At 43.2% G+C, this 21,152-nt stretch overlaps 3 protein-coding genes across 5 annotated transcripts in view; 1 reads left to right on the top strand and 2 right to left on the bottom strand.

Moving 5' to 3' along the window:
- ZNF654 (zinc finger protein 654) overlaps nt 1-4,384 on the bottom strand; it is a 30,068-nt gene extending 25,684 nt beyond the window's left edge. The window contains exon 1 of the mRNA XM_064728034.1: nt 4,253-4,384. Coding sequence (XP_064584104.1) covers nt 4,253-4,384 — 132 coding nt within the window. The remainder of the gene's footprint in view (nt 1-4,252) is intronic.
- A 471-nt stretch (nt 4,385-4,855) lies between these two features.
- On the top strand, nt 4,856-10,853 carry CGGBP1 (CGG triplet repeat binding protein 1). Its single transcript, XM_064728060.1, has 2 exons — nt 4,856-4,944; nt 7,319-10,853. Exon 2 carries the CDS (start codon nt 7,326-7,328, stop codon nt 7,827-7,829), a length of 504 nt encoding a protein of 167 aa, XP_064584130.1. The 5' UTR covers nt 4,856-4,944; nt 7,319-7,325; the 3' UTR covers nt 7,830-10,853.
- Nucleotides 10,854-14,981: 4,128 nt separating this feature from the next.
- Nucleotides 14,982-20,161, bottom strand: N6AMT1 (N-6 adenine-specific DNA methyltransferase 1). 3 transcript variants are annotated; one of them, XM_064728010.1, is made up of 7 exons: nt 19,883-20,161; nt 19,221-19,310; nt 18,727-18,817; nt 18,098-18,181; nt 17,850-17,991; nt 17,068-17,195; nt 14,982-16,685 (listed from the first exon to the last, which is right to left on the bottom strand). In XM_064728010.1, exons 1-6 carry the CDS (start codon nt 20,152-20,154, stop codon nt 17,089-17,091), a joined length of 786 nt encoding a protein of 261 aa, XP_064584080.1. In that variant the 5' UTR covers nt 20,155-20,161; the 3' UTR covers nt 14,982-16,685; nt 17,068-17,088. The 3 variants fall into 3 exon arrangements, with proteins under 3 accessions (XP_064584080.1, XP_064584070.1, XP_064584091.1); XM_064728000.1 differs by having other exon boundaries at nt 14,982-17,195; XM_064728021.1 differs by lacking the exon at nt 18,098-18,181 and having other exon boundaries at nt 15,907-17,195.
- Nucleotides 20,162-21,152: the final 991 nt, after the last annotated feature.

The raw sequence follows: 21,152 nt of genomic DNA, 5'->3' as shown, positions 1-21,152 counted from the left end.
TAAAAACCACGTGGATTTCCTTTTGAACATTAATTCATTAGGAACTCAAGCAGCACAATACTAAACTACCAACAAATAAACTGAACACACTGGTTTCCACCAGTCTCACATGTAAAAAACGCCACGACATGGTAAATTTTAAATTTAAATAGTTTCCAGTACTTACGGTACTCTTTGAAATTTAGCTACTGAAATGTATGATAGGCCCTTTGCAAGCTTTCATGTAACAAGCAATATCAACATCCAAAAACATGAAAAAGTAAAATATTACTTACAACAGCAGTCTTAAAATTTGAGCCATTAACAAGGAAAAAGCGTATTTGTTCAGGAAGGTACAAAAACCCCAAAACAACATCATCACAAATTACTACATGAGCAAATAAGTGGTGCAAAATTACAGATTGTGTTTTTCAGAGACATAAGCTTCAAGGATGCTGAGGAAATCACTTTTCACTGCTAGTATGCATGTGAGCAACACTTCAGTAGGTGAGCATGAAAATGGTGTATGTCGATCAATTATGGATCCCAAAGGCCCAAAATAAAAGTCTGGCAGAACCTAAAGGTTTGGGAAGGTTTTCTTTGCCCTTGTTTTGGTTTTCTTTTTTAATATAAAAACAACAACCACTATTGATCCAAACTCCAGGGTAAGAGACAAAAACAAATACTTCGAAATTTAGGCACAAAAACTGTGAAACAACATGAACCCCAAAGTCAGAAGAACAAACATCTAAAGTTGTATATTTTTTTACTTCCATCACCACAAAGCAAGATGAACAACAGCTGAGTCACAGACCCCTCCCTGCCTTTTTTTACCTGCTAAAATAAACCCAGGAAACACTATCTTCTCTGGTGTGTTACTATATTTTACTGAACTTTTTTTTATAAGCCCAAGAATTGTTTTTCCACCAATTAATGTAAGCAAAGGAGGTAATCTTTCTTTCAGGAATGGGATCAAGCTGGAAGGCTGTAAGCTGATGCCACAGGAAGAAGAGATCAAGGAGTGTTTACCCCCCACAGCATCACCTTGTTACTTGAGATGAACTCACCTCGTGTTTATTCCAGGCAGTACCAACAACATCAAACATCTAGTCCAGTTATGCAGCCCTGAGAAATGCTGCAAGCAACTTGTAAAATTATGATATTCAAGTTATGAGAAAATATCCCAAAAAAGTTATTTTCTTTTTATAGTTAATAAAACTGTACCCACTTCCATCGCAATGAAGGAAGCTACATCCATTTCCCAGCTCACCATTCAAGTTTGTTTTTAAGCCATACAAAATTGGAAAGTCATCCATCTAATTCCAAAAGTATTCCCCTTAACCCTCATCCCAAAAAAGTCCCCATCTATTCTGTTTTTACTGCCCTTCATCACTTACATTTCTGTGTCACAGGAACATCTCAATGGCTACAGTTCCTGAGAAACCTCCTGAAAAAAATTCATATTCTGCATACAAACACAAGCTGAAACTCTTCCAAACACTTAGGCTGAGGGAGTTTCTTCTAGGTACCACCTTTCAAATGTCTTTAACTTACAAAGTAGTTACAGATGCGTTGTTCTGTTGCCTGCCAAAGCTGGGAACAGCAGATTTGCTTTTCCCAACATCCAAGTGGGCCTGGAACTCCACAAATAAGAAAAGCCACATCAGCAAATTGGAGAAAGTAACACAGAAACAGCTGGTGAGATGCATAAGCTGGGCACTTGACTCATCTTCCAACTGCCTTTTTTCCCTTCCAGCCACAAAAAGCTTGATTTCTGCTTTGCCCATGTCATCAATCTCGAATAGCATTCCAAGAAAACATTTTATTCCATTTTGCCTTGAAGGATCCAGACTGCAATGACTCTCTATGACCACAAACACCTACAAGACCCAGATCCCAAAACTACAAATGGGCTTCAAGATGCCACGTTCCAGCTGCATCTTGGATCACTAAATTGTCATGATCCATAAATTTATGGAAAATGCTCTCATAATCCTGACACCTCATCTTTTTTAAACTGGCACTTTATCAAACCAAAACAAGTTGAGTTACAATACTCCAGGCCTCCAGAGAACTGAATCTGGCTGTTAACAACAGGTTTTTTACCTTTCTAACATCACTTAAGGATAAAAGATGTGCACAGCAATGCATTTCAAGCTCTAAGCCACTCTCTTAAAGAAATAGGATGCTTTGTGTACAGAAAACATACCTACAGACTAAAAAAAGCTTTATATACCCTTTGCCTCATTTATCCTGCAGTTCTTACTGAGAGATGCTCAGACTTTATCAGCTTAACTACAAGCAATCTAAACAGAATGATTTCCAGGTGACAGCAAGCTCCAGCACCATGTCTGAAGCACAGCCAAGTGTTTTGATAGGTTGTTATTCTGAAAATAACAATGTTTCTTTTGGGGAGTCCAAACTCACCGCACCATCACTAAGCAACTATTTCTACAACTGCTGTTCCACTTAGGGCACAAAACCAGGGGCACAGGAGGCAAACCAGGACCTTGAGAAGGGCCAAATGGGTATAAAGACAAGTAAAACTGTGTTAGCAGTGCAAAGTAGAGTGAGGTGGGAAGGCTCAGTCAGCACAGCAGCCAAACACATCCTCCAGGAGATCTGGATAGAAAAGTACAAACATATGTTACATGTATAGTTACACAGTGTCAATCCCAGGAGGAAAAATGAGCTCATGTGGAGCACATACAACTTCATTTGTTGTCAATCCATGAATGTCACACAGCTACAGGCTTTTCACACCATCACACCCCTTAGGATCTTGTGTTTATGTAGTTAAATCAGCAGAAAACCCCATTACTAAAAAGCATGTTTAAACAAAACACTGATTACCTTGAGCACATGACTGCTGTTCACACCAGGCCAAATTTACACAAAACAAGCAAAAAGAAAAGAAACCCTGGGGACAAACTGTTAATATATTAACTTACTCTCATCAGGATTATTCAAACTAAGCAATGTTGAAAAGGAAGTTTAAGAGAAAAGGAGCAGAGCCCTTTACATACTCAGAACATTGACTGCTTTTCTGGAGAGCTCATCAACTCAAAGTAGGGGAGAGAGTTTGGCAATCTCCCTACACACGAAAATCTGCATAAATCAACACGAGATATATAACACATAAAACACTTGTGATACAAATCTTTCAAAGGAAAATTCTTCTTCTGCTCTTGTCCTCTTCTGTTTCCTAATTCATACTTTGCCCTGGAACTGGCATTAGTACATGAAGCTATCACCTTGTCTGGACTTCCTCAACACAATGAATCCAACATACAGTAAGCACAGAGCGAAGAAATTAAGATAAAACCCCCAGGGTCAAGCAAAAGTAAAAGTCTTTCCAAACAGCCAACATAATCAAATATGGTTGTCATTCCTCACAGCTGTAGAAAATGCCAGACGTCCAAAACATTTGCTTCTCCTTTTACTGGCTCTGCAATTCTTGAGAGATTATAAAACAGAAGAAAATATGAAAGGATGAACAGCCCCAAAAAGCAACCCATGGACTTAAGTGAGCAGAATGCCCCCTGATATTATTGTAAGCACATATAACAGTAAATTATATTTCAAACAGGGTGTTTCACTGAACAACGAAACAAGAACAAAGTGACACCATGGCATCACACTTTTGTAGAAGGCAGAAGACAACTGTAGAGGTGAGATAAGTCAAAAAGTTGATAAAATGAAGCAGTTCTGCGTAAAATAACCTCTGGGCTGTGTCTTGGGCAGCAGCAAGTGGCGTGGCTGGAGTACACCAAAGGCAACTAACGCTCCATCCACACCTGCTGATGAAAGCAACCGGGAGCAGCAACCTGTTGGTGCTTGTCACTTCGCAAGGCACCCCTAAGGGGCTTGCGAGGAGCACAAGAACCCCGGACACGCATTGACAAAACGCTGCTTTTCAAAGGACAAAACCCTAAAAATCACAGAACACCCTGGTCTAATCCGGTCAGCGAGACGAGAACTGTTCCCGAGGCCCATGTCGCCTCTCGGCCACGCAGGCGAGGCCACCGGGAGCGTCCTGCCCGCAGCACCGGCAGCACCACGCGTGTCCCCGCAGCCGCCCCCGGCTCTCCCCGCCCGCTCCCGCCCCGGGACCCGCCTCGCCTTCCCTCCGTGCTCCCCGGGAGCCTCCCTGCCCGCCCGGCCCCGCTCCCCCGGGCCGCGCCCCGCACCCGCTCCTCGGCCCGGCAGCGCGAGGGCCCGGCCCGGCTCCCTCCCCGCTGACCCGGCGCTGCCCCCGCGCCGCGGCGCTCACCTGGCAGAAGCGGCGGCAGTAGTACTGGCTGCGGAGCAGAGCGGGCAGCCCGGCCAGGAGCCCCGGCGCCGCCAGCGCCTCCAGCTCCTCGCTGAGCCGCTCCGACTCCTGGTCGCTCTCGTCTTCCGCCATGGCGGCCCCGCCGCCCCGCGCGTACCGAGCGCCCCCGCCCCGCCCCGCCGCGCCGGAAGAGCCGCCCCCGCCGCGCCGCCAGGCGTCCGGCCACGCCCCCGCCGTGCCGCACTCCCATTGGTCTGCCTTACCTGCCAATCAACGCGCAGCTTACCTCTGGGTCCGCCCCTTTTTCAGAAGCGCACTGCGATTGGTGGAAAAGTCTCGTCGTTACTTCAGTTCCGCCTTTCCACTGGCTGCACCCCCCGTCTGCTACGCCCCCCCTCCGCAGCCGCCCGCCCGCCTAGCTTAGCCGCCCGCGCTCTGATTGGCCGGCGCACGCCTCTATCAGCGCTCTCATGCCCATTTCCCATTCGTAATTGGGCCCAAACCTTGCCCATCTCCGCGGCGAACCAATCAGCGACTGACTTCCGGCGGCGGGGGCGGCCCGGCGGGGTGGGCGGGGCCGTGCGGCTGCGGTGGAGCGGCGCGTCCGGCCCGGCCCGGCAGGGGCCCAGCGCGGAGCGGCGGCGGCGGAGCAGCCCCGGGACGGCCCCGGGCGGGCGGCGCGGCCTCTGCGGGTAATGGTGCCCGGCACGGGGCCGGCGGGTCCGCGCGTGGGGAGGAGGCTGCGGGGCCGCCCGGGAAACACCCGCGTTGCGGGGAAGGGCCGCCGCCGCGGGGCCTGGGCTATGCCGGGCCGGGCTCCGCGCGTTTTACACGGCGCCGGCAGCCCGGGGGACGTTCCGGGACGAGGAACGCACCGAGTGATGGTCCCGGTCCCCGGGCGGAACCCGCCCGGCGCCTGGAGAGCCAGACTCGCTGTGCTCCTCTCCCCGCGGCTCCGGTGCGGTGACAGCGGCCACAGCCCGGACCCCGGAGCCGCCGCCTCGCCCGGAGCGCGGATCCGTGGGCACCCCGAGGGGGAGGCAGCAGCACCCTGCAAGCAAACACGCCAAAACTTGATATCCCCACAAAAAATAGGCCTTCCAAAAATCCTGTGTTCTGCTGCTCTCAGAACCCCGAGAGATTTTGCTGCAGTAGCACTACAAACACCTGGTTTGGTGGGGGAAGTTTTTTTGGCGTTTCAGAAGCCAAAGCAACAAGTTTGTGTTGGGTTAGGATTTGCTTTCTGCTTGATTTCAGCAAATGGTTGCTTATGAAGCTCATATACAAAGCAACAAAAAAAAGAAGGTTACATTGATGCTGGATAAAGTTTGTTTATCATTGTATCAGACTAAGATTTACGGGTCTGCAAAGCCACAGTGAGAGCAAACAAACTTCACGAGGAAAGTAGCTAATACCAAGATCTTTGTTTCCTTTTTTTGCAGAAGCTTGTAATCTCTTCTTGTAGCAATGGCTTAAGAAAAAAAAGGCAGTGTTGAAGACAATTCTCTATTCCTTTAGTTCCAGGGTGGGCAAAACCCATTCTGGACAGCAGAAACTCTACACAACCTTTTTTTTTTTAATATTGCTACAGCAAACTGGGTAACAAAAGAAAACAAGTACAGAGAAGTACATTTGGAGGTACCAGGAGAGTTGAAACAAACATTGTTGCCTTTTAGGGGTTATTTTAAGGAAATCGGTAGCTAATGTGGTGACCATTAATTTTGCTCAGAAAACCTCAAAGCTGAACAAAGCTGTTACTTGACTTCAACTTTACTTTGAAAACTCCATACCTCAACAACAAAAGGACACAGGTCATTTTAATTTCAGAGCACTTCACTGGGTTATTGCCGGCTTTGGTGACAGGGTCTAGTTTAGAGTGATGCTAAACCTCTTGGTTTAGCATCACTCTAAACTCTTTAAACAATTTCTTATTTTGCATTGCAATAGATGTAATTCTGTGTTCCCATTAGGCTGTTCCAGCAGTGACAAAATTACTTGCTCTAAGGTCCAGCTTTAATCTTATAGCTGTGGTTTAAAAACCAGGGCTGCTTCCAAACAAGCTCTGGTTTGGTTTTGGGGTTGTTTTTTGTTGGGGGTTACTGGCTTTTAAAAAGTGACACTAATGTTTTTCTTGCTTGATATGGACAAAACACACAAGAAAACACTGATTCAACATAATGAAGAGACTGTCAAATATGTTGAAAATGCTAAGAAGAAAATATCGTTGTGCCTAAAGTTTAAAGGATAAAAAAGGCTCTTCAAGAAAAGCAAAAAGTGTTTTTGTTTGACTTTAAGTGATTAACAAATGGGGTTTTGAAGGTTCTGTTGAGTCACCACAATATTAGTGGTATGAGGATAACTTCAAACAATTATTAAAAACCACTTTCTATAATTACAATCTAATACCTTATAACTACACCTGTATATCCACCACAATCTTAACAGATTCACAATACATACTATAAAAAATCAAATAGAAAAAAAACTCTCACCACATTAATAAAAATCTTATACTAAAAGTCCAAAGACTCCTACAGTAACCTGTTATTTTCTTATCACAGGAGTTCCATACTGCTGTCTCCTTATCACAAAAGTATCATACCTGCTTGGTGTTTCTCCTGGGCAGCTCTCAGAGCACTGAGCCTTTCTTCTCCACACAGCACCCATCAGACTGCAGCCCCTTTCTCAATGGCCCACCCCACTCTTTTATAGCACTCTTCTTCTCATTGGTTACAGCTGTGGCCTGTTAAAGTCAGGCCTGGTCCTAATCTTTGCTAATTGGCCCAGCTGCAACTCCTTAGGGGTAAGATTACTTTCTGCACTATCTTTATTTTCTTATATTCTATCCCCCTACAGTAACCCAAATAACAAAAACCACTCCTCATTATAAATCTAAAAACCAAACCAAAAAAGAGTGGAAGCGAAGGAACTTCATTCTCCCATTTAACTGGACTTGCAGATTAAAATCCTTTCACTAGCAGTGTCACAAACGTGTCTAACATGCAGCTAATGACATTTCAGGTGTCAGCAGGCTGCACACTGAATGAACTCTTGTTTGCTCCCCAGCTCTGCCATGGAGCGGTTCGGGGTGAAGTCGGCGCCATCGCGGAACCGCTCCAAGACCGCGCTGTACGTGACGCCCCAGGACCGCGTGACCGAGTTCGGCAGCGAGCTGCACGAGGACGGGGGGAAGCTCTTCTGCACCTCCTGCAACGTGGTGCTCAACCACGTCCGCAAGTCCGCCATCAACGACCACCTCAAGTCCAAAACGCACACCAAGAGGAAGGCGGAGTTCGAGGAGCAGAACGTCAGGAAGAAGCAAAGGACTCTGACTGCCTCCCTGCAGTGCAACAGCGCTGCCCAGACAGAGAAAAGCAGCGTGATCCAGGACTTTGTGAAAATGTGCCTGGAGGCCAACATCCCCCTGGAGAAGGCCGACCACCCCTCCGTGCGGGCCTTCCTGTCCCGCTACGTTAAGAACGGCAGCTCCATACCCAAGTCGGAGCAGCTAAGGAAAGCCTATCTGCCTGATGGCTATGACAATGAGAACCAGCTCATCAACACTGAAGACCGTTGAGAAGAGAACAGTTTTCATCCTTGTTGTGAAGTTTTACATATTGATGGTGTGGTTTATTTTTATATTCATGCATATATACAGTGTTACATATTGATTTTACAAGCTATTTTGTATTCTTGTAGAAATGACAATCTACTCCTGACCTTAGCGGTGTACCACAGATTGTTGCTAACCCTGCTGTGGACTTCGGAGCTGCGCCGATGTAGAGCTCATGAGGAATGTAGGGAGCATCCCTGGCATACACCTGATCTCTGTTCAGTCCAGCTGTAACTGAGGCTGAGAAAAAGGCACTTGAATGGAGGACCCCAGCTCACAGTGCATCCAAGAAGACGGTGTGGTAGGGATTGCTGCTCGTGGCAGTGGATTGCTGTGTCCAGTATCCTGTCCCTGAGTGACCAAGAAGAGGGGTTGCACCTTTGGAATGCAAGAAGCTCTAGGATGGTTAGTTAAAGTATCACTGCTCTGTTGGGGGAGGACTATTGCAACTTTCTATTCAAGCTTGGTTTACGTTTTGAAACAGGAAACATTTTTCTTCTAGAACTCTCTCTTATGCTGTTTGGTGCAACTGTGGATGTATTCATTATCCAGCTTAACCAGCCAGTCTCTTGTACTGACCTCTGAACTCCACTATTCTCATAAGGCTGGGAGTTCTGCAGGTTTGCCATGTCTGCTTTTCTAACATCACCGTTCCTTTGTCTTGGTTTCACATGCCCCCTTCCACTTCAGTGCCAATATTTGAAAGCTGAGTAGACAAACCAGTAACTGAGTGTGGTTTGCAGTGCAGCTGCTGTCAAGTGAAACTTATGCTGGACCAAGTTCTTAGCAGAGATTACTGCCTTTTTCCTACTAGCAGGACTAAGCTAAATCTAAATTGGGGATGGTAGAGGCACTAAACTGAGGAGTTGGGAAGTTTTTTCATTGTGCACAGGAGAAGAGGCTGCTCCATCTTTCCCTGAAGGTCCTTTACACATCTGGCCTCATCATCAGCCTTTCAGTCAAGGGAGGTGAAGTGATTAAAACAAAACAGTTACTGCCAAGGTCCTTCAGTACTTGTAAACACAAGTAGGAAGGCAGATACACTTTGAACTTATAAGGGAATTACAGACCTGTATTTCTTACTCTGTGCCACAGCCACATCTATTGCACTGGCAGAAAGCAAAATGGGAAATTGAAGAATTTAAATCATGTTACTCTCTCCAAAATCTAGTTAATAGTTGCTAAGCTAGTCCAAATGATGATGCCAAATAGTTCACTAACACAAATGTTCCATAAAGGTTTGGAATGAAATGAGGGAGTACTGTGCAAAGTGCTGGAATACAACTGACCTCTGCCTGCTCTAGATCTCCTGGAGATGCTCTGGGTTCAGACAGGTGCCTGCATCTCCTGGGGGCACAGGAATGCTCCCTCTCCATGGGTACAATGGCATAAGGATGCTTTAGCTCCTGAGGGTGGAGCCTGTTGTCCAGCTGCCTTCCCCAGCAGAGTTTCACAGCAGCTTATTTACAGTGATACCAAGAATTGATGAAAAGAGACAAAATAACCAGATTATTTTGGGTTTAGAGCTATTTCGCACCTGTATCCAGAGCAGTCTCCTTTGCTGGGCTGAGACATAGATACTTGGTAACAACTATTTTTTTGTGCAATTAGTCTGCAGAAATGCACTTGTGTTTCATGTCCTGCTGTGAAACCTGCTGGAATAAATGGACAAAGCTAAAAAGCAGAAGGTTTTCTACCCATGTGCATCAGTCCAGGGGTGCTCAGCCCACTGCTGGTCTAGGACTTCAGGCAGAAATAACAGTAGCAACTTTTTAATCTAATCTTAGAGATCAAGATATGCCTTCCTAAATATCATTTTTTATTGCACAAGCTTGGGTTTACCTTAAAATCCTTAACTGCCTTGGGCTAGAACTGTTTAATAAATCTTTTGAAGCCAAGTGAAAGGTAAACTGCCAATAGCCTTTTCTGTCCTGACAAGAACTGAAAGTATTTTCTCACTGTTTCCTTACAGTGAAACAACATCCTTGCTTTAACTTTTAATCTTTATTGAAACCTCAGCAATGCTATCTTAGAATTGAAGCAAATGGAGAATAATGGGATATTGAGAAAAGAAAAGCAGCTAGAGAAATGGGATGGGCAAAAGGAATTTGGGCCAGTTCACTCAGTTTTGCTAACATGGGATTTTCCAGGCTACACCCCAAAACAATTTCATATAGGATTAGATGCTGTGTGTTCTTCCCTTGACTGACAGACTGACAGACATTTTGAATGCTTCATGGGAACATTAAATAGGTTCCTGCATAACTGGAAAAAAAAGAAGAAAAAAAATCAAGTTGCTTTCAAATTAACAGTTTTACATAAAAATGAAGCAATTGGCAAATGTAATGGACTTGCAGGACACTGCTGTCCTAATAATAGGATATTTTCATTTAAAAATAAAGCCACAATAAGCTTTCAAGCTTTTTTGAAAATCAAGATGTTGATCCATTGAAACAAACAATAATAATGGAGTAAAGCTATGAAAAATAAAGCACTTCCAGGTAATCTAGAAAGAATGAATAAGTTTAAAATCATGAGCATAACCCACATTATCAAGGCATTTTTTAGAGAAAATATGAGTAGGTGATTGCATTCTGTCATGAAACAGTCCTGCAAACACTCTAATTCAGAACATGATTTTGCCAGTATGGCTGCAGATGGATAAAACATAAGTTTATTTTAACTGCTGTTCATCTTAGGGAAGATTTACAGCAGAAGTTTTCTCATCTATCTAAACCTAAGGAATAACGAAATCCTAGTTTTGAGGCTGTAATGGAGTTGTTTGAACAGTCTCCATGGGGGATTAATTTCTTGTGCAAGAATGTATTTCCTGTAAAAAAGAAAACTTTCAGAAGTAAAGGGAGCATGGTAACAGTGTCAGCTTTTCACTTTATATCCAAATGTGCAGACAAGCTCTAAGGGATACTTTCTGCCCTGTGGTTTTAGGAATATATTTGAACTCTAAATGTAACCGAAAAAAAATTAAAATAAATATTTTCTTCTCTGACCAATACTTAAAAACTAATTTAGCCAAGTTAGCTGAAATTACTCCCAAGTACTTTTCTTGAAACAAAAGCTGCAAAGAGTAAAACAGAAACAGTGGCATTCTCTGTTGTGTGGCTCCTTACATGGACACACCATGATAGTTTCACCTTGCATGTTCTTGAAAAAACAGGAGCAAGCTTCAGAATTTTTAATAATTTTGAAGCCTGTAATTTGGCTGGTCCCATGGGAAGGTGAAGCATTCAGCATAATAAAAGGGAATCATTTTTCAGTGGAGAGAGAAACTTGTTCTGCACAGTATGGGATATTCTCATGATAGACAGGCTGGTTTAGCCAGAGCCCCTTTTAGCAATTCTGTTGAACTGAAGAGTGAGGTGCTCCCTGTTAGCTTTTGCAGCATAATGAGCTGATTTTCAGGAAAAAAGAAAAAAAAAAGCTGGAAGTTTGGCAAGGATAATCTCTATTTATATTTACATACAAAAAGAGGCAAGGCTTACTGTTGTTGCATTCACATTGTACTCACTGCTACTTACTCTGTGTAATTTGAGTGCTTGTTGTCTTTGTACAATTTTAAAGTCGTGTCTAACTTTCAAAATATTTTTATTTTAACAAAGTTTCTCACTGTAATAGTGCTGTTAGAGTTTAGTCTCTTTTGGTCTGATGAAGATGCTTTATTTTTGTTTTGGTGGTAGGGATGTTTTGTTGATGGTGAGTGGCCACAGAAATGGTTTTATTTAAAAAAATAAGTCATGAACTTATGATTAGATACAAGAGTGAGGCTGAAGAAACCCGGGTCCTGCAGTGCCACAAGACTTCCTGTAGGAACAGTAAGACCAGAGTAAGTGATTTAAGTTTTTATATTAAAACAATACTGAAGAGAAGTACTTTACATTGTAAAGTTTTCACTTGGTAATGAAAAAACGGTCTCTTTAAAAAAAAATAAAGGCATTCCTTTTTTTATGGAACTTATGCATAATCTCTTATTTTACCAATCAAGTGGATTAAGAACTTGTGGTAGTTCCCATAGAGTGGTGTAATATAAGACACAAAAATGGATGGGGACAGGAAAATTTAAGGAGCTGCTGCTGTAGCCTAAGGTAACATCAGATATTAAAGCATTTGGTTGATTTACCTGTGCAATGACACTGAGTGTTTCAGGACTGGTTATACAAAACCTCTGCTTCCTGTCACTCCTGATTTTCTTCATGGTGACAGAAATTCCCTAATGATGCCTTCTGCTCCAAGTGAATATACCAGGTGGAATGATTTTTGTACATTTTGACACTGCAGTAAACCATTTGTAGTACAGGATCTTGCAGCTACCCAAGGCCTCAGATCTTTGCAGGAAGGGCTTCTGCAATGTGGAAGAATCCAAAAAGGTCACAGTTTTATTTCTCTCCCTTGGGGACTTCATGAAAATTGAGCAAATAACATCAACCCATCAAAAATTATCATCAAGTGTGGGTTTGATTGTTTACACATTTCTTTTCCTGAATTCTGACCTGTCTTGACATCTGAGGATGGATCAATGATAAATTCAGGCAACCTCTTGACTGATGAATTTATGAACCATCATTTTCTCATTTTCAGTCATTTCCAGGTCACAGCACATTAAGATCAAGTGCTTTTTGTTGTGAAATGGAAAAGCAGAATAGAAATAAACATACCCTTTGTAAAATTTTCTTGTGTGGACAATTTGTGTATGAAACAGCACATGCACACTTGCAAAATCAATGTATCAGTCAGGGTTTCTGTAGAAGCTGATGCAGAACCTGGTGAAGCAAATATTTAAAGTTCAGTAATTAGGCCATGCTAAATTCTGATGGTGACATTTTACCTTTTTAACTGAATCAAGGCATTCAGTCCATATCCAGGATGCAGCAGGATCAAGTACACACAGCTTTCAGGCCACAGTGATATTGATAATTAGGTCTGACATTTTTTATTTGCATAGGCTGAAGGAGAATCTCTGACAGTTCTGCTTTTTTTTTTCCTCACCCCACCACTTTTTTTACAAGGGGTTTGGAATTTGTGCCTTGTGCAGCCACCGCTTTCATATCTCCAAGCACATCTCAGGTGGAAGCACAAAGTGCAGGACGAGAGTTGGACTACAGAGCTGCTGCAGCTCAGGTGAAAGTACTGTTCAGTACTTCTGTTCAGAGCGGACAGAAAAGTATTTAGGGACTTGAGAGGTTTTTAGGAGGGGTTTGTATATTGGTTCACCTCAAGTGTTTTTTTAATCTGTCCTCCAGTGTACAAAATAGCTCCAATTCAGCATTGAATTTCACTGCAGTAACTGACATTTTCTCACCTCAATTCTTCTATAATTAGCTTGAAATTGCTTCCTCCCTCCCCTTATTTCTGAAGCCTGTCATTACTCCAAGACAAATCCAACAGCTACAATACCCATGGCTGCACTTAGGGAAGTGTTTTACAGACAAAAGTCCCCCAAGTGGAGCTTTAACCAGCTCTGGGCAGAATGAACTGAGCCCGCTCCTGAGAGCACCCAAGCTGGGCCTACAATCCAGAACCTGGCTCAAGATGTGTGCTTTGGTTTAACAAGGCTCAGCTCACCTCCTGAAACTGAAACTGCTGAGGCAAAGCGGGGAGATGCAAAGAATCTCATGTTGTGAAGGGCTTGCATCAAAACGAAGGAGCTGACGCCTCCTCTAACAGGGAATTACAGGAGTAAAACTGCAGGGGCTACCTTGGCTGGTGCAGCAGCAAATCCTGAGCTCTGAGACCACCAGTGACAGGCAAGGAGCTGATGGGACACTGGAACATGGCTGCTCCTTTAAGGCACTAAAACCTCCTTCACGCAGTGTTAAAAGGTAATTTGCAGCAGACTTCCTGCAGCCCACTCTCAGAACGCTGTGTCTCACCCTGTGGTTTCCTGCAAACAGGAAAAATGCAGCCCCAAAAATAGAACTTTGGTCTTTTTCTTCTTGTCAGAAGAAAAACTGAGGTGGGACAGAAAGAACATTGCATAGATTATGGCTGGGTTTTTCTTTTCACTTGCCTTCAGCCAAGTAGCAACAGCCCTGACAAAGGGGACTGAATCAGGTAAAGTTTCTATTTATAGCAATCCTCAGGTCTGAAATTCACCCCATGTCTTTGGAGCCTTTTCCTCCAAAATAATATCTAATACAGAGAACTGTTCTAGTTGTGTTTAAATGGAAGAGGTTCTTTGAATTCAATTGCACTGAGGGTTTTTAAATACCTGATATCTCTTAGGATTCAACAAAGAAGTTACAGAGTTATTACACACAATGGTGACATCTTTTCCTGCCATTTCCCTTTCCTAATTATAGTTTAGGACTCTCATTCCTTACCTTGAAAATACTTATTTTATCTTTATTTAGCTTTTACTATACCTTGAAACATGCTTTTAAAGCAAAACTATACTCTTGCAGTATCTCAAATCCATGGACTGAGTTAAAAAACAAAATTTAAAAATCTAAATTACCATTTGGAGATTGAAAATATCTCTTTGTATCTTAAAAATATCATAAAAATAGAATGGCTCAAGGGGGTAATTAAGTCTCCACAAGAGAAAAACTTCCCTGAATAACCAATTTTTCTGTCAGAGCTGGCTGTGGATGCAGCCACCAGGTGTCTTCAGTGCACAAAAATGCAATTTGTGGTAGAAGTGGTTTGGCTTAAGAGGAGCCCTGCTGCGTGTGCAGTTACACTCAAGGTGTTCTCTTCCATAAATATTTCCCATTTAGGCTGGATTGGAGCTTTTGTCAGGCTTTTTCACCTCCTCATCCTACATCAGTAGGATTCTCCTGATCACTCCATCTGCACACAAAATTTTTGACAGAAAAAAGAAATCCAAACATAGCATTTCAGAAAGTTGTTCCATTATTTTTTCCAAAATATTATTCTGGAAAAAACACTTGATAATTTAGACTTTGGTAAGCATTTCCATCATAAGCAGAGGTGACAATTGCTATATACAAAATTCCTGTTTGCTTTCAATTTGGTTCTAACTTTATGAAGAAACTTTGCATAGGTAAAAGTTTTTGGGAAGGTTCAGCTAAGTGCTTCAATGTCTTAAAAATTCTTAGGGAAAAAAATCTTAAAGACATGCTAAGAAAGAAACACACAAAATCCAAATTACTTGTCCTTATGAAGATCCTGAGAACAAACAGCAGAAACAATCATCCCTTACAGTGCAGATTATTGTGTGAATAGTGAATTTTTTCAACTTCTTAATGGATTGATGTTGAATTTAAGTCATGCAGAAGCACTGAAGAAGTTTAAAATCCAGCTTTGTATCCTTCTTCTCTGCTATCTTGCTTCTTGTAAAATCAAAACCTCATGGGCAGGAACACCTTTCAAAAAGCAAAAAAAACCCTGCAGCTTTGTTCATTACTCTGTGAGGGGAGACAGGAGCCAGAGAAGGACAGATGTTTTTTAGACTCTCAGGATCACCTTCTCTTTCCAATGCCCAGACAATAAAGGTTTCTCCAGTCATGTTGATAAAAAGGATAATCCTGTAGATTCCTCAGGTAATGCTGGCTCAGAGCAATTATTAAATTTACATTAAGATGTGGCCTCATAATTAAACCTGTCTGTAGCTATTAAACAGTACAGGTGGAGAACAGAAGCCAAAGCAGTGCTCAGTGCACCCTGCAGACAATGGGTCTTATTTCACTACCATAGCAGAGCCTCCTAATTTAACTGAAGAGGATGATAATGATAATAAGTGAGAAATATTCAGTAACTGGCCAGATAACAACTCCAGCACCTGAGGACAAAGTACTTTTGAACCATGGCCAAAGGTTTTGGTAGCATTGAAACCTGAGCTTGAAATCTGGAAATCCTACAAGCTCTAGGTCCAGTCTGCAGCCAAAATATCCTTAATTTGACAGTGTATCTGCAATTATTTTGCTTAACCACATTTAATTATCATCCCACTTTCAACTCTAAAAGTTTTTGAGTAAGAGGCTGTGCTAATTTGGACTGATGTGAGGACTACACTGTGCCCAGTACCCTCCTGTGATAAAGCACTGCTAAAATGACACAGATTATTACAAATATCAAAATAATCTTTATAGGAGCATTACACAAAACTCTTGCAAGTCAGTCTCTACAGAACCATGATGGGATTTTTTCTTTTATGCACTTCCATCTTACCCCTTCTAAACTCGTTTGGTTTTTATTTTGCTCAAAAGTAAGCTGGGAGTTGAAGCCAACTTATTTAAGCTTTGTGTCCACAGACAAAACAATGAGAGCCCCAGAAAACCCTCCAGTGTACACCAGAAAATCTACATTAGTGTTTCTTTAAAATGGGAGGGAATAAGTGAAAAGGACTAAAATTAAATTTCTATTTGCAAAATTGCATTCCTCAAAAAAATTCCCAATGGCAATATAAATATGTAAAATGACTAAAATAAAATTTTCCATCATTCCTTGAGAAGCCACCTCTGAAGCTGAGGGAAGGTATCTAATGGGTTGCAGAGCTGTTGTGCTCATAACAAGGGACTGAAGAATTGGAGAATCCTCCTTATCTGCTGCTGGAACATGTGTCGGAAGAGATGAGAAGTTCAGTACCCTGAGTAGTAAAACTCTCACAGCTATGTGAGAACAAGTGAAACAACTCCTAACTCTGCCTTCACATTTTGCATTGTATAAAGTGCCACTGTATTTCCATCTGTGCCCTGATCCAAACTTCCTCCAAATGCTTTTGTGCTGAACTCTGAGCATCTGTGTATTTTAACCAGGCTCTTTCTTCTTCTCTGAAGGTCAGAGGGACGTGGAGGACTCTGGTCCTTAGTCAAGGCCAAATGATCCGTGCTGAGAACGCTGATCCTGGGAGAGGAAAGAACTTTTTAAGCCAACAGAAGGATACCTTAATGCTGCTGCTTGTAAATTTGCAGTTTGTGGTGAATGCTGATGGTGTCAAATGATCCTGGTTCTGACCAATGACAACTGAAGACTACAAATTAAAATTGATACGTGTGCGTGGCTTGTAGAAGTGAGACTCTCTGGTGTGTGCCATTGGTTATGTCAGAGGATATCAGATCATTATCACCCATTGATATTTTGTTCCCTAGCTCAGTTTTTGGGTTAGTTTCTTTCTTGATCTTTTGCTTGTATGAGTAAGTTCCTGCCATTAACAAAGGGCAGATTGCATTCACTTCAGTGTTTACCAACTGACAACTCTGTGTTCAATTTTCTTCATGCCTACTACCTGGCAGGTGAAGAAAAGTCATCAAGATTTCCTAAATCTGAGGATTGTCAGCATCTCTTGTCCTGCTTGCCTGGAAAGCACTCGTGTGCCTTTTAAGCCACTTTTCTTCATTGTTTCCAGAATTTCATCTGCAATGCAAAGTGCAGTGTTTACAAATGAGTTGAAATTGGTTATAGAAAATAATTCTAAAATATCTGCCAAGCTGTCAAGCAAAGTTTATAAACTCTGTCCTCCTACTCTTTCAGGCAAAAAGTTTTATGCAAAATAATCTCCAACCAAACTCACAACTTAGAAACTGAAGTTTAGTGTTTTGCTAGAATTCTGTATGAACTGCAGGACAAAGTGAAATTTGTAATGCCTTCTCACAAAAGCTGCCTAATAAATCAAGTGTGAAGAATAATCTTGACATTACATGATAACTTGTGGCCATCAAGCATTAGATCAGAAGAAACAATTCCAAATATTTTCTCTATACCTGTAAAATGAAAGATATCACATTTCCCACTAAGCCTTTTCAGTTAACACCACCATTCTCTTCCATAAGAAAGAACTGGCCTGGCATCATTAATTAATTCAGATTTAATTAATCCATCTCTCAGGCTTGGAACTGAATTCCTGCAGAGCTGCTGGGGTCCCACACACTTTCACTTTCCAAACTAGCTTGGGGAGTTCTTAGTTTTTATAAATTTGCTTGCATTTTTGGTCTAGCTGTGATTAACATTTTGATTTATACCATATTAAACCTGCTTTGGCCCGTTTGAACGTCCAAGGACAGTGCTCACCTGGATTATTTTCTTTAATTGTGACCAAGTAGAATAATCCTCCTGGTGAAAGAAGGTCTGGTACTAGTGGGAAAAGTCTATCCATGACTTCTCTGCCCTGTCTGCCCCCAGCCCAGGATGCCTCTATTCCTTGGCTTTTCACCTAGGAAGAAGGAAAGCAAAGATTGTCAGAAAACAGAATGACAGAATTGTCACAACAACAGACTGTAGCAACACTCTTTTTAATGTGTATTTCAAAATTTTCCTACCTCTTCAGAAGGTGTTACCACATATGGTGGGTTAAACAGCAGCAGATCAACCTTCCCATTTAATCTTGGGGATAATCCTTTGACCTGTAGGTGAAGTTGATGATTGTGTGGGGTTTCTTTTTGGGAACATGAAGAGTGCAAATGTTTTGTAAAAGTACGGTTACATAGTTCAGTTGTTCAGCTATTTTAAATCCCATTTATTGTGGCCTACCTACATTCGCTTTTATAAACATATAAAAGGGTTAAAGAAAAAAATTAGCTTTTCTTTATATCAAATTTTGTAAGAAACTAAAGGTAACAACAGACAAAAGTTCTAATCAAATCAGAAAAGGTTGAGAACCAAGAACTGCATAACTTTAGACAAAGGTCTATAATAATGTCAGGCCACTATAGAATTCCTCATCCAGCGCTTTCCAAACTAAATCTACAGATTTATTTAATTAATACAATGAATTCTTAGAGCTTAATTTTGAATTTTATAGCTTGAGTAGTTGGTTGGGATTTTTTGGCAGTGGGTGATGTCCAGAGGTCCCTTCCAACCCAAACTATTGTGTGACTCCATGATCTCCAATAAGTATTAAAAAATTATAAAAACCATGAAAGAGATACCCTTGAAACCTCTCTCTTACCAAGTCAGTGATGACAGGCTGCAGGTGAACATTGTTCAGCAGAGCTGTCTCCTGGGTACAGTAAGCTGCCATGGGGTTGATATCTGTGCATCTAAAAGGGAAATATTACAAAGCGTAAGTTATAGGCTACTGTACCTGGAAGTTTAACCTTATGGACCACAAGCTAGTTTATAGAATCACAGAATATTCCAAGTTAAAAGGGACCCACAAGGATTAAACCCAGCAAACACAAGTGTAGGTTTATTAATTTGTCTGAGAAATGAGAAAATGGATTTCTAGTCACAGCACCACTCATTTACTACAGAACCTGAAGTAAATCATTCAGGCTGCACTGTAAGCTCAGAAATGCTCAACAGGCTCTCTTTGCCTTGATTTATGTATCTATAGAATTGAGAAAAGAATAGTTTCTAAAATGTAAAAATGAGAGGGCTAAGCATCCTGGGCTAGGCATCCTTTATTATTGCATGCAATAGTTTAGGTGCTGTTATACTTACATGTACAGTGCACCGGGTCCAAGGATAGAAGAAGCCACAAATGTTGAAACCACACCAGATCCGGATCCTATTTCAAGGCAGATCTCGACTCTGAAGAAAGAACACTCTGGATGACTTTAGTTTGTAACAGACACAGGATTGGTCAAGACAGCATTATAGAATATGCTGTCCTCCCAAACACATTGAAGTACAGAATCACAGAACATCCTGAGCTGGAAGGGACCCCCAAGGATCATCCAATTCAACCCCTGGCCCTGCACAGACACCCCAACAACCCTGCCCTGTGCATCCCTGTCCAAAGACTCTCTGAGCTCTGTCAGGATGCTGCTGTCACCATTCCCTGGGGAGCTTTCCCCAGAGCCCCACCAGCCTCTGGGAGAAGAACCTTTTCCTGATATCAACCCTAATTCTTCCCTACAGCTTCAGGCCATTCCCTCAGCTCACACAGAGCAGGACCAGCGCTGGCTCCTCTGCTGCCTCTCATGAGAAAGCTGCAGACAGCGACGAGCTTTCCTCTTCTCCGGGCTGAGGAAGCCAAGCACCCTCAGCCTGTTCTCCATGTCCGCAGCCCCTCTGGAGCTCTCCAATGGCTTTAACATCCCCTGTGCCAGCAATCCCCGCTCAGCTCTCCCCTCCCGGCTCCCGTGCCCGCCCTGCCGCACCGAGCCTCCCGCAGGCTGTCCGCGTCCCGCTCCAGCGCATCGAGCAGCAGGAAGGTGTCCTCGGCCGGCTCGTACACGTCCCGAAAGGGCCCCCGCGGGCCCAGGTGCTCGTAGCGCGGGGTGGGCAGCGCCATCCCGGCCCGCATCCGGGGGAAGGGGCGGGACGGGCGCAGGAACGGGGCGGGACGCGGCCGCAGCTCCGCAGCGTCGCTGGGTGACGCTCGGATGTGCTCCACGCGAAGTTGCAGCGGTGCGGTGGCATCTGATGGCATCTCTCCAACACTGAACACCCGCGGTGTGCTTTATGTGCGATCCCCGCCGCCGGTGCCCCGAGGGCGGAGAAAGAAGGGCGGTGCTGCTCCTGCTCCTGATTTCGCTGTCGGCTTCACAAACGGTGTTTCCATCACCAGAACGACCACAGGGAGTCAGCACAAACCCGAAGGAAAGAGCTGCTGAGGAAGTTTCTGAGACGCACGAGAGAACCTCTGATACTGATATCCAAAATACCTCTGTTTTCTAATAATAAAAGCTCTGTTTTCTAATACTTATGTGATTCTTAGCCAGCAACACTAGACAGCATTCTTATGTACCAAGCATCTGAACTTCAGTGTCACAGAAACACAGATTGGTTTGGGTTGGGAGGGACCTTTAAGCTCATCTCATTCCATCCCTGCCATGGTCAGACACCTTCCACTGTCCCAGGTGGCTCCAAGCCCCATCCAGCCTGGTCTTGGACACTTCCAGGGATCCAGGGGCAGCCACAGCTGCTCTGGGCACCCTGTGCCACAGCCTCAGCATCCTCACCCAGAAAAATAATTCCTTCCTAATATTCACTCTAAAGCTACTCTCTATCCACCTGAAGACGTTCCTCACTGCGCTGTCACTGCAGCTCCTTGTTAATATTCTCTCTCCATCTTCCCTGCAGGCTCCCTTCAGTTACTAGAAGGCTGCAATTAGATCATCCTGAAGCCTTTTCTTTTCCAGGCTGAACAATTCCAGTTCTTTCAGGCTTTCCTCCCAGCAGAGCTGCTCCTTCCCTCTGATCATCCTGGTTCCTCCTCTGGACTCTTTCAAACAGCTCCAGGTCTTTCCCATGCTGAGACCCCAGAGCTGGAGGCAATAATTAAAGATTGAGGAAAAATTTCAGGCCCCAGATCAGATTAATGATTTTTCTCCATGAGACCCAAATTCATTCTGATCAAAAGCAGAAGAAAGAGCTGAACAGATTCTAATTCCCATTAAATGTCTCTGTTGGATTATCAATGCCCTG

Source organism: Zonotrichia leucophrys, chromosome 1 (assembly GCF_028769735.1).
Source record: "Zonotrichia leucophrys gambelii isolate GWCS_2022_RI chromosome 1, RI_Zleu_2.0, whole genome shotgun sequence".
In the NCBI taxonomy this organism is placed as follows: domain Eukaryota; kingdom Metazoa; phylum Chordata; class Aves; order Passeriformes; family Passerellidae; genus Zonotrichia; species Zonotrichia leucophrys.
The sequence above is the reverse complement of the archived record's forward strand: the minus strand, read 5'-3'. Positions and strand labels throughout refer to the sequence as shown.

What these genes read in the sequence shown, in the direction of transcription:
- CGGBP1 (XM_064728060.1), top strand. Translation starts at nt 7,326, where the DNA reads ATGGAGCGGTTCGGGGTGAAGTCGGCGCCATCGCGGAACCGCTCCAAG.
- N6AMT1 (XM_064728000.1), bottom strand. Translation starts at nt 20,154, where the DNA reads ATGCCATCAGATGCCACCGCACCGCTGCAACTTCGCGTGGAGCACATC. An exon ending in GACAGCCTGCGGGAGGCTCG is followed by an intron (nt 19,311 to 19,882) that starts GTGCGGCAGGGC and finishes TTCTTTCTTCAG; the next exon opens with AGTCGAGATCTGCCTTGAAA. An exon ending in AATTAAAGAAAATAATCCAG is followed by an intron (nt 17,196 to 17,849) that starts GTGAGCACTGTC and finishes TTTGCATTGCAG; the next exon opens with ATGAAATTCTGGAAACAATG.